The 13,071-nt window shown below is 41.8% G+C and overlaps 2 protein-coding genes across 2 annotated transcripts in view; one reads left to right on the top strand and one right to left on the bottom strand.

Moving 5' to 3' along the window:
* The window catches only part of ALG14 (ALG14 UDP-N-acetylglucosaminyltransferase subunit), an 83,925-nt gene extending 78,988 nt beyond the window's left edge, over positions 1–4,937 (bottom strand). Inside the window, exons 1-2 of the mRNA XM_004420810.3 lie at positions 4,752–4,937; positions 57–208 (exon numbers count right to left, since the gene is read on the bottom strand). Coding sequence (XP_004420867.1) covers positions 57–208; positions 4,752–4,887 — 288 coding nt within the window. The 5' untranslated portion in view covers positions 4,888–4,937. The remainder of the gene's footprint in view (positions 1–56; positions 209–4,751) is intronic.
* A 246-nt stretch (positions 4,938–5,183) lies between these two features.
* Positions 5,184–13,071, top strand: part of TLCD4 (TLC domain containing 4) — a 102,662-nt gene continuing 94,774 nt past the window's right edge. Inside the window, exon 1 of the mRNA XM_087447018.1 lies at positions 5,184–5,567. The gene's annotated coding sequence lies outside the window, so the exon portion shown is untranslated. The remainder of the gene's footprint in view (positions 5,568–13,071) is intronic.

Raw genomic sequence — 13,071 nt, 5'->3', positions numbered from 1 at the left:
TAATTAAACTCAATATACAACTTGTAACTCTCTTAGAAATAGAAATTATCACTTACCTTGGTATTGGGGTCTCTATCAGCTCGATTTAGTTCAAAAGAATTTATTTTATGGGCACTCATTTCATCAGTGTCAGCAATGACATAATGTCTAGGGGAGTAAGCATTAGACAAGCTCTCCAGCAGCCTCAGGATCTCAGCAGTATGCCCGCCTGGAAAAAATATCAGAAGGCCAAAGGTTAAGAAACTCCCAATGGACATATCCATTTGACTATGTTATACTAATGTTATGTTCTGTGTATTTCTTAAAAGACAGAAGGAACATTTGGAAACAATAATCTGTGCCCTTGTATAAATACTACTTTCATCTGAGTGAAGAGGCTAATAAATGTATAAAAATACAAGCAGTATTATACTACCAGCAGTAGGTGCTGAGGAAGGTACATAGAAGTGTAAGACACAGCTCCTGTTATAGAGAAGACTGGTGGGAGAGGGGCAGGACACACACACACATACAAAGAATGATGCAAGACAGTAAGAAAAATTTAAATGGTTTAAATGGTTTAAAAATTTAAATTTAAATTTAAATGGGGAAGTAAGCAAATGGTTATGAAAAATCAATGCCATAAGAGTAGGGGAGATCCATGGCAAAGGCTGAGATGATTTGAAAGGTGAGGCTAATGGACAGATAGGCGTAGGGAGGCCATCGGGCAGGGGCAGGATTATTAGGACATGAGATGGCAAGATCTGAGATGTATGTACAAGGGAAGGGGAGAATACTGGGAGGAAGGATGAGGGTGAAGTAAGGTCAGGAAAGTAGGTGGAAAAATGGGAAGACAGTCACTGAACGCTTCTGTGTTGAGAAGTAACGTCAGGGAGGCATGAGCACTGACCGCAGGATTCAGGACTTCCTAAGGAAGACTTTTGTTCACCACCGTAACCTCAGCTTCTAACAGAGGTCTCAGCACACCACCGGCCCTCAAATACATATTTACCAGCTTCACCAAACAACTGTATGTTCAATTTTTGAAATTGTACAATCTCCAAAATTTTATTACTTTAATTTCAAAACCATGAATTTAAAAATCATCTGTGTTCACTGAGGTTTCCTTCATGGAAAAAAACCGCAAAGAACATCACCCTATCACATTAACTATATATTATTTCAGCAAAGCAATCAAACTTCTTATCAAGGAGCCCTATCATACCCATTCAGTTTCATTTCTCAGTCTCCCAGCCTCAGCCAGATTGATGTCCTTAGCAGTCTCTGTTTCCATCTTATTTGTTACCTCCTCCTCGCCTCTGGTCACACTTTGCCCCATCTACAAAGCTCCCCCCTCCTTATTGTTGTAAGAAAGCGCTCTCAATAGTGATAAAGCGAACATAGACAAGGATAACCAAACAAATTAAGCATGTGTTTTCTCCCAACGCATATACTTTCTTACAGTGAAAAGGGAAGGATTACTCACTGGATTCCAGAAGGAATTAGATATAGAAATGAAATCGGCATAGGTTAAGTGCGAGTTTCAAGAATTAGAATCATACTTTAACTTTATAACTTGCCACCCATTTCTTGTCTGGGGCAAGTAATTTACACATCTGATTTATACTCATTTTAGTACTTTCATTTTTAGCCTTGAAAAACTGGGGTGGTTTGCAAAGCAGGTACTTGTTTTTCACAGCTGGAACAATTAAGGATAAAAACCTAATATCCACATCTTCCATTGCAATTAAAACTTCATAACCCCTGCTCTGTCTCTTTTTTTTTTTAAGGAAATCCTCACTGAATACATTCTTTGAAAATTTAACCTTGCCACTGAATAAAGGCAATTAAAATGATGGGCTTTGTCTTCCATTTTACTCTTTATTAAGATAAATTCTTTGGGAACTAAATCTTCTCAGTTCTACCTTAAAATATATCCGGAATGTAATCACTTCTCACTACCTCCTTTGCTACCACCCTGCTTCAAGCCACATCACTCGCACAAGGACTATGACCATAGCTTCCCTGTCTGTCCCCCCCAGCTCCACTTGTCTACTCAAGGGTCCACTTCAGTCTATTCCCAGCACAGCATCCAGTAGGATGCTATTAAAAAAGTTGATCAAATTATTTACCTCTGCTCAAAACCTCCAATGGCTTCCCTTCTCACACGGAATAAAAAGCTGCTTGTAATCTGACCCCTTACTCTGTTCCCTCTTGGACCTCATCCGCTTCTTCCCCCCTTACTCAGTCTACTCCAGCCATTCTGGCCTTCTTGCTGTTGGATATGTCATCTTCCCAGTTAGGCTTCTCCTGACAATTCTGTCTAAAGAGCAACTCCCTCTCCCTACTTTACAGTATTTATCACTGTATAATTTACTATGCAGTCTATTTATTCTTTTGTTTTTGTCTCCCTCCACCCTTGCTCAGTTAGAGGTTAAGCACCACGATGGCAGGGATTTTTGTTCATTTTGTTAGTGCTGTATCCCCAGTGCCTAGAAAATAGTAGGCACTCCTATTATTGAATGGATGGATGGATGAGTGTTTGATATTAAATCTAAAATTTGCCTAAGGAGATCACATGGTGCTTCAAAGAAAAGTAGTAATTTTGATTGATATTCTTTGAATATAAGTGGTCAACTAATAATATTTAATGGTATCTAAGGATTAAATGTTTTTTGGTATTCACAGTAAACAGTGAAAATGCCTTCCCCCTCCTCCAAAATTTTGGGCATAAACTATTAGACAGTTTATATGACTACAAGTTTTTCTTTGACTTGGATGATTCTTTGAGGTCTTCAATCTCTCCCTACCCTGAATGACAGAGGGCACCACTTGCCAGGTGAATTCTCAATCTTAATTTTGGTTCCCAGTCCATCAAATCTAATTGTTAAGTGAATGGCTCTAACATCCATTTGTTCAAGACAGAAACCTGGACATCATTCTTGGGTCCCTCCTTCCCTCAGCCCTCACAAGCCCTGTGATTTTTTTCATCTCCTAAATCTCATTTAAATGCATACACTTCTCTCCATCCCCACACCTATCACCCTAGTCAGGCTGTCATCATCTGTCATCAGAATTATTCAAAAGGCTCCTACTTGTCTCCCTACCTCAGTCTTTGTCAAAACATTCTCTTGACAATGCAGGCTGAATGATCTTTGGGAAAGCTTTGATTTAAGTGGGTCACTCTCCATTCAAAAGTACTTTAAAAGATCTCTTTGCTACCAGGACTAACAATAGCCACCATTTATTAACTGTCCACTTAATTAAATGCTTACCATATGCCAAGTACTTTGCTAAACACTTTAAATCCTACTACATTTAATCTCTCCTTTTCCTCTTCTCATTCGACATGTTTCAAGGTGGAAACAGAAGGCTCACTGAGGTTAACTAATATGCCCAAGATCACCAAGATACTAAGTGGCAGAGATGTGATCCAACTCCAGCGTTACATCAATCCAGAGGCCTGTGGTCCTAATCCCTACGTGGTATGAAGGAGTGGAGTGTCAACAGCTCTACAGAGCAGGGTTTAAAACGCCCTTTAGGATCTGGATTGGGTTTACCTTCCCACACTGAACTCAACGCAATAGTGCTCTCTCACCTCTGGCCATTCCAAGTGCTACTGACTTCTTTTCACATCCTCTCAGCCCTCAAAGCCCCAGATCCCCTTTGTCTTGGTCATCTTTCAAGTCTCAGTCTAGACATCACTTCTTCCAGGAAGCTTCTTGTCTCAAGTTCAGATCAATTGGCACCCTTCCTGAAGACTTCCACGGCAGTTTGTGCCTCCCTGATTACAGTGCTTAGCTCATTGTGGCGAGCACCCATTTTGTTTTTTGTTTTCTGTTAATTTTTCTATATTCTCCATTTCATTCACTACTGTATCCTTGTACCTTTCACACTGCTTGGGACACAGTGAGCACTCCACCGGTAAGTTGTACTAGTCAGTTTTGTTATTTTCAGAGTTTGGCATAGTGCCTGGCCTCTTGTATGGCTCAAAATACGTTAAGTGAATAAAGTAATGACTTATACTTGAACATTAAGTTTAGAATGTTTGCTCATACTATAAATATTGTTCTATCTGGATGCAATTTCCTGGCATTTCTCAATGTACACAGCATGTATTTGTATATCTCTGTCAGAAATGTCCATTTAAATTGCAAGTGCCTACAGGGCTGGTGGGCTGTGTCTGTTCAGACTGTATTACCTGACAGGCCAGCTTGTTGTTGTGGACTGTGTCTGTTCAGATTGTATTACCTGACAGGCCAGCTTGTTGTTCATACTCGGACATAATATCCTTAAGTATTGTTTCACCTCAGTAGATAACTGTTTTTATCCTCGTGGATTTTGTATATTTATAAACGTGACAATTCACTTTGCCACATTCATCATGTAGTATTCGTGATTCCTAAACTAAATACAAAACGCCCAGATTAATAATACAAAAGAGCAATTTTTATTCAGAGAAATTGCACGTTAGCATCAAAAGGCTTCTGCGTCCTCTCGGTTCGCTAATAACTTGTTAGGAAAATATGCGCTACAGAGAAGCCTAAGTACAGACAAGTGTTACTCATTTGTCATCAATGACGCCTGGGCCGCGACTGCCGACCAGCATTTTGCCCCGGCTGGGCCGCCCGGTTCCGGCAACGCAGGGAAACTACAAATCTCAGGATGCAACGCTCCAAAAACTGCTAAGGAGACCAGCGAAGAGCGCCGCGGTGTACTCTGGGGTTTGTAGTCACCGACCCAAGCCCGACACTCACCGCCCTGATACTCACCGGACCCAGCCACCACCAGGAGACTGAGAGACTCCCGCGGCACGGCGACCCGGGAATGAAGCACCACCCACAGCCGCAGGGCCAGGAACGCGGCCCCCGCGGCCCCCGCCGCCGCTAGGATAAGGGCGCCAGCCATTCAAAGGAACGACGCATGCGTGCCATGCGCGGCGCCGGCGCTGAGGGGCGGTGAAAGTTCAAGAACTACGGGCGCTGAGGAGACTCAAACTCGGCGTGTGGAGCCACTGGCTGGGCTGGGCTGGGCTGGGCTGGGCGGGGCTGGGCTGGGCTTGCCTGCGCTGGCAAGAGCTCAGGGCCAGAGGCGGAAGTCCGGGCTTTTAGGGCTTTGGTGGCGGCTTCACGCGGCTGTGGTTCAAGCGTAAACTGAAATTGGGCATGTTAAGCGCTGGACAAGTTTGGTTTGCTCCTCTGACGACGTCAGATCATCTATGCGCTGAGATCAGGCCACCTGTGAGTCCTACAGGCCCCGGAGCTCCCAAGTTAGGAGGTGTCCTGCGCTACCAACTTTGTGAAGTCCTTCTGAGGCCAATGGCATAGTCGCCTTTTGCTTCTTAAGTGCCAAGGGAAATGTTTCTGTTGCACTTGTAGACGTTACTGAAAGTGTTTGCCGGTGAAAGTTACCTTGGTACAAAAAATAGAATTTAGGGGCCTCATCCAAATCTCCTTTTGCCCGACACTCTTGTTTGTAATTTTTCTAGGCGTATTCACGGATCTCAAACAGTGTGACCAGAGTAGCTGAGGGTCATCACCTCAAGTTATGCCATGATCCTGAGAGGAGTGGAAGCTCAGTGGCTCAAGGTAGAGAAGGCATCGTCCTACAATTAATAATTTCAGTTAATTTTACCACAAAGCCAATGCCTCCGCCAATCCTAGTTTTGCTTGTTTTTATGTCTACTTAATCCACATTGCAGCAGTGTAAAAATACTGAGATTAGAGAAGCCCTTTCACCCCAAATGTGATTTGCCTTCAGTCCCCTATAGACCTGTAGGGTAGGTAGGACAAGTATACTGATGACTAAACAGGTCCAGAAAGGTGAAACAGCTTGCCCGAGTGAAGTAATGGCAGATCTAGATTTAGAAACCAGAAGTCCTGACTCCTGCTGCATAGGAGTATTACATCATGTATTCTCTTGCTAAGTTCAGACTTGCTTGCTTATGACGCTTGCCTAGAGCCTAGAATGTTTTTTTAAAAATACAGTCTCTTAGAGTCCACTAGGGAGCTACTGAATCAGAATCTCCAGAGGAGAGTCCTGACATCAGCTTATCTAACCAGTGTGTCAATTTATATCAGCAGGCAGGTTTGGGAAATACTTAGGGACTTTGTGGTATCATCTTCTGGCTGACGGACCTCACAGTACTTCCCATATTCAGTCTGCCGTCAAATCCTCGTAACCCTATTTCCTTACAATAAGGCTATGAGATGAATATTATTCCCCTCTTTACAAATAAAGAAATGGATTCTGTAAAAGTTAAATAATTTGCCTAAGATTACTTAGCTAGTAAGTGGTGGTGAAAGTTTATAGCTGTGGGCTTAGAAGTCAGGGCCTCTCAAATTTTGTTGGAATTAGAATCCCCTGGGTTTACAAATACGTAGTTGGAAGTCCAGAGGTAGGGCAGTATGAAAAACAGCTTAGGAATATTACAAAGGATGTAGTTTTCTTTCGTCTTCTCACTCTGCTGTTCTCAGCAATGGCTTCAACCTAAGACTCTCTCTCCTCATTTAATAGAAGATGTTAGTGGTCTCACAAATGACATCCAGACAGGGCAATCTCCAGAGCCAAAAAAGAGGTGATCTTGTCACTGAGGATCTTTTTTTAAGGGTGAGGAAACCTTTTCCAGAACTCCTCACAGCACACTTTCTTTCACTCTTACTGGCCATGTTTGTATCACTTGCCCATTTGTAAAAGGAATGAGACCTCAAAGCTGGCTGGGGTCGGGTGGAGGATGAAATACAACTCACATGCTGTATCTGCTCTTTGATGGAGGGTGGATACTGAACAAAATGGGTGTTCTCTTGGAGAGAAGGAAGTTGGAGGAGGGTGGAGGAGAGGTGATTGTTGGGTAGGCAAATAATAGCATTTGGATTGCTGTGATGATGATGTGTCTGAGATGGCTTTGTAAACTGACACAGGCAATGCAGATGCCGGGCATATTAATAATTACTAGGCTCCAGGCCCCACAAGACACCTTTGCATTCCCTATTACTCCATCCCCTCACTACTGTAATTACCTCTATCTGTAGGAACAATCAGTCTGACCATACCTGCCATGCAGCTGAAACGAATGGGGGCTATCAAGCATTTAGGGGCTGCCAGTAAATGCAGAGAGTCCAAGAGGGTGGAGTAGGAGACATTGTTTGGAATTATTGGTTGAGTTATTTTGAGTTAAGGATGGGTCAAAGTTTAGTGTTCTTGACAAGGAAGTTGAGGACTGCAGGGAGGAGCTAGGTGGCAGGCAGGGACAGCAACAAAGTTGGGAACTTCTGAACAAAATAAATGGCTGCTGGGTGAGCTGAGTCCTGGGCTGTGACAGGCACAGAATTTATAGATAATCAAGAGGTCAAGAAGCTACTGGATTAATCAGGAAAGCCAAGGCTAAGTAGGAAGGAGCGACAACTAAAATTTCTCTTGGGGAGGTGAGTTGCACTGACAATGCAAATAACAGATGCATGGGGGTACATTATAGTGCTGTGAAAAGCATGAAAAATGTATTCATAATTGACAAAATGAATAATGATACTGAGCCATAACCAAGCATAAGTAAAGTCTGGGAAGTGGTTTTTATTATCTTCAAAAATCTATTTCCTAAAGTTTCTGTGGCAAATATCTATTATTCCCGAATATTTTAAAAGTTTAGATTATTTTGCACTATTTAGTAGGATTGTACTTGTTAATTTATTCAACATATCTAATGAGCACCTGCTATATGCTAGATTAGGTGCATTGGATCACCTATGAGTAGGATAGTAGCTCAGACAAGAACCTTAGACTAGGAAGATGATGGTGGAGGTAGAAGTGGGTAGATTTGAGATATATTTTATGGATAGAGTCAATAAGACTCATTGATGGTAGTTATTGGGAATCAAGATGGCTCCTAGATTTTTGGCTTCAAAACTGGTTGGTTGATTTCATTTGCTAAGAATAGACATACAGGAAGAGAAAAAAGCTTTCATGGGTAGAGTAAGAGGAGGAGAGGATGAAAATGAAATGTTCTGTTTTGGATGTTAGTTTGAATAGCCTGATTACGTCAAATAGGCAGTTTCATGTACAAATCTGAAGCTTGGGTCAGAGCTAGAGGTATAAATTTAGAACTCAGCATATAGATGGTATTTAAAGCCATGGGACTGGGTGAGATCGCCTAGGGAGAGAGTTTAGTTCAGTCCTATCCAATAGAACTTTCTGCAATGATGGGAATGTCTTATGTCCATGTTGTCCACTATCCACATGTGCCTGTTGAGCACTTGAAATGTGGCTAGTGTGATTGAGAGACTGAATTTTAATTTTATTTAATTTAAATTATTTTAAATTTAAATAGACACATGTGGGTAGTGCCTACTGTTGCGGACAGCTCAGGAGAGAGAAGACCCTAGGGTCATTAACATTTAGAGGTCTAGGAAAGGAGATTGAGCCAGCAAAGAAGATGGAGCAGGAAAGCCAGGGAGAGAGCAGGAAAATCGGGAAAGAATGTTGTTCACAAAAACCAAGAAAGGAAAATGATTTAAGATTGGGAGTGCAGTCAGCTATGTCACATGCTACTGATAGGTGGGATCAGGTGACTTAGGAACAAATTAGTCACTGGAGATCTAAACAAGAGCAACGTTTCCATGCAATGCTGGTTATAGAAGGCAGATGGAAATAATGGGAGATGAAGAAAAGCAGTCTCTGTAGACAATCAAGTTTTTCTTTGAAGGGGAATGGATAAATTGGATGGGAAATGGAGGAGAATTTGGAATGGAGGAGACATTTTTTAAGATGGGAATTACTTGACATATTCATTTGAAGTTAAAAATGATCCAATAGAGAAAAATTGATGCAGGAGAGAAAGAGAACGAGAACAGGAACAAATTTCTCAAAAAATGGAAAAGGTTGGAATTTAGAACACAAGTAGAGGGGTGGGAGGAGGGACCCTTATTCCATGGTAACAGGAGGGAGGGCAGGGATATGCATGCAGGTACTGGGAGGTTTGTAGAATTGGTGGTGAACAGATGAGAGGCTGAGGAGACTGAGATTACAGAGTATGAGAGGCTCAAGGAGAAAGAAGGTATGAAATAATATTCTTGAAGAGTTATTGGCATACTTACCAGAATCAGTGTAGGAATTCTGGGCAGATTGGAATGCCCATTTGAAGCTTGTGATAGAACATATAGAGAGAAACCAGTCAACATAATTATGTGTTTTTTCCCCGCTGGAAAAGGCAGATAGTTGGCTTTAACCAGACTTAGATTTTTGACAGGTGAATAAATTATAGAGACAAGGTTCCTTTCAAGGGAGTGGGGTCTGTGGAATTTCCTCTGGACGTAGTGGAAAGTGAAGACAGGAGAGTGGAGGTGCGAGAGTGGATGAATAGTGGAAAAGTGTGAGGCCAGTGGATTGGAGGCCTAAAGAAAGTTGGAAAATTACAATTAAATAATTAGAGTTAGTGAACTATAGAGATAAGAGGTGGTGGTCAGAGAGTGGGATGCTTTAAGTCAATAGTGTTATTATTGTTAGTAGTATTTAGAGTGTGACTATAGGAATGGATGAAAAAGATTACTGGGGGCCACACATATGGGTGCTGAAGTCACTAAGGTGTAGAGAGGAAGATAATGAGCTAGGAGCTGAAGTCTTCAAAGAGTAAGAGGTCAGAAGATGATAGCAATCAAAAAAGAGCATTGGGTATAAGCTGGATATCTTCCATTTGTCCCTCAAGATCTACACTTCTCCGTTCCACTCAGTGCCATGGGAGCTGAAACCTGTGGATTAAACCAACAGGTTTCCTTGCTCTCTGGTTCTAGTTGGATTTGGCCAATTGGGATCCTCAGCAGATCTGATGGGAGGCTGGGTCCCTAACCTGAATGTCTCTGCTCTTCAACATGGCCTTCTCTACACATATCTCTTCTTCTGGGTCCCACAGCTCCCTTTCTTGTTCCTTCAGGTCTAGGGGTGGGACACTGATGTGGGATGGTACAACTGCGTGACAAGAATTTCAAAAGAGCTGGAGTTTTTGAAAGAAGAAGGAGAAGTGGTTTGGAAGTAGTGATAGGGATCAAGAGGGATGCCTTCCAGACCTCATGTGGAGGTGTGAGAAACAAATGGCCTGTATTTGAGAGACATATTGAGGAAGTGTGGGAGAGCAAGGCTGCAGCTTACGTGGGGAAGTAGAGAAGACATTGCAAGTGAAGTTGAAGATATAGGGGATCAGGAGGTCCAAAGGGTGCTGTGAAAGGATTTGAAGGGTGGTGAGGAATGGGAGTTGGGTCAGATTGGAGGATTTACAAGTAACTGTGAAGACAAGACTCAGGATGATAATGGCTGACCTGAGAGGCTTCTGGGGATTGAAGTAAATAGGGATGACGGCAGGCTCTCAGTTCATTTCACTTCAGTTCTACTAGTACCTATTATGTGGTGCACACTGGGCTAGGCACTGGGGGTACGGTGCTAAGGCAGAAACAGTTCACACCCAAGCAGTGACTTAACAATGAGCCTGACTGTGTAAACCGCATACCTCTTAACAGGGCCTTCTAGAGAAAAGCCACCCAACCCACGCTTTCATGGGCTGCTTTGGAATGTGGGCTGCTAGGGAATCTGGCAGCTAGGCCCCTTCCCACTGGAGTTCAACAATCTTCAGTCCTAATGAGGGTAGTAAAGTATGGGTAAAGAAGACTGAAGCTTTTCTGCAAGAGCCAGGGAGACCAGTCAGCGTTATGTTTGCCCATGACAAGGTAGGATGAAGCTGGGAGGGAGTTCTTAGACTGGGCCAGAAACAGAACTGTGGCCACCATCAAAGATGGTGGTTGTGTGCCTTACCATCAAAGATCTTCTGGAAGATTGGGTAGGATGGGTGACAGAAATTGTCCCAGTACTACCCAAACAATCTTACTTATAGCCAAAACTTTTTTTCCTTGTCAAATATACTAATATATGTTTTAAGTTGCAACCTTTTCCTAGATGAAGCCACTTCCTAGGACTCCTTGAAGGTTAACCGTCGAAGGCTAAGGCAATTGCTTAATACTTAATTGGCATTTACTGTGTGCTTACTATATGTCAGGCACTCGGAACGTGAATTAACGAACTCTCACAACAACCCTACGAGGTAGGCATTATAATGATCTCCATTTTACAAATGATGACATTAACGTACAGAAAGCTCGCATCATTTGCTCTGGGTCACAAAGCCAGGAGTTGGTAGTCAGGATTCAAAAAAAGTTCTCACTCTTATCTTCTACAGTATCATTAAAAGTATTCATTATATATTTATCCTACCTACTGTGCTATATATTAAAGAAAGCAAGATAGAAATATAATTTTATTTACTATGCCTGACTTTTCATTTATAAAATTAGAACTAAATAGGAGGAAAAGAATTTTGAAAAAGTGGCTTTTCACATGCCAGTCGTGAATTGCTTTTCCATTTTCTAGCTTTTTCTCCAAGTGCATTGAAAAAAGGATACCAGATTAGATAGATAGATAGAGACATAAGTATGTGTGTGTCTCTCAGTATCATATATATATCATATATCTATATCACTCTTGATTCAAGCCCTGATGAATTTACAGTGAAATTACTAGACATACTAATTTTATTCTCTCACTTTATGTCCATTTATCTCAGATACATCTTTCCAGATATGTTTATAAATCCCTTGCCCTAGCCCTGTACACCCAAAATGCCTTATCAGTTCTAAATTTAACAAGATGTTAAAATCTTATTTAAAAATACATGTCCAGGGCCGGCCCCATGGCTTAGCGGTTAAGTGTGCGCTCCGCTACTGGTGGCCTGGGTTCGGATCCCGGGTGCACACCAACGCACCGCTTGTCCGGCCATGCTGAGGCCGCGTCCCACGTACAGCACTAGAAGGATGTGCAACTATCACTTACAACTATCTACTGGGGCTTTGGGGCGGGGGGGGGGGGGGAAGGAGGAGGATTGGCAATAGATGTTAGCTCAGAGCCGGTCTTCCTCAGCAAAAAGAGGAGGATTAGCATGGATGTTAGCTCAGGGCTGATCTCACACACACACACACAAAATACATGTCCAGACTATCATGGTAAGTATCATACCACATTATACTGTTTATTACTGATAATCACAACAATAGTAGCTCCTTTAATATTCAAAGTTACCATATTTTTAGTTTTAGACCTCTAAGTAAAGAAGCAATTCTATTTCTGCTCTAATCACTGCTTGTCTTTGAAAGCTGTTGAATTAATTTTGTCCTTGTCCCAACCCTCCCTCCCCACAAAGCCTCTGCCCAGCACGTCCATCAAGTCTGTCTTTTCTTCTTCATTGTGCATCTGCCCTTTTTTCTATATCTTTCTGAAATTCTTTTCTGCTGCCACAGACCTTTTGTCCTTGGTAGAAACAAACAAACTGTGTCTTCACTCTTATCTGACTATACATTATTCCTTCATATGAAGACAAAACATGGCAAACCTGTGAAATTCATGTACATAATACTACATGCAGTCTACCATTTAACAAGCATTTGTGTACTTTCTCAACGACCTCTCTCAACCTTCCTATGAGCTTAAGTACTGTTATTATCCCCATTTTGTAGGTGAGGAAATTGAGGCTTTACCACGCTAAATCAACGCTGCTAGTGCTTTGATTTGACTTCCTGTGGATGTACCATGGTCATCTAGTAGCTTCAGGAACATAGTGATGTTACTTAGGGAAGGTACTTAATGCAGAAAACGTTACATTGAGAAGAAGGGCATAAGAAGAGTGAAATTTACAGATATGCTACCTTAAGGTTAGTGTTATTTTCTCTTGGAAGTTTTGTGTAAATAATATACGAATACACTTTACAACTACGGATATATAGCTCTTGCTGTGCCCTTTAACCTGGTTTCTTCTTACCGTCTCCATGATTTATTTAATGTCCTGTTCATCTTTCAACATTAGGTACCCTATCATTGTGAATACCTTCTCAATTTGTTACAAACAGGCTTGTTAATTTACTGATAAACTTTTTTGATAGGAATCTCAGATGACTTAGCCTTTTCCCAAACATAAGATTCCCTTCTCCCCACCAGTACTCCATTGAGATCTTTCCTGATTATATTTGCTTTTTGGGGAAGTTAAAAGATAATTTAAATGACTCC

Source organism: Ceratotherium simum, chromosome 2 (genome assembly GCF_057802395.1).
Source record: "Ceratotherium simum simum isolate JZ-2026a chromosome 2, ASM5780239v1, whole genome shotgun sequence".
In the NCBI taxonomy this organism is placed as follows: domain Eukaryota; kingdom Metazoa; phylum Chordata; class Mammalia; order Perissodactyla; family Rhinocerotidae; genus Ceratotherium; species Ceratotherium simum.
Note: the sequence above shows the minus strand (reverse complement) of the source record. Positions and strands in the feature narration are given on the sequence as shown.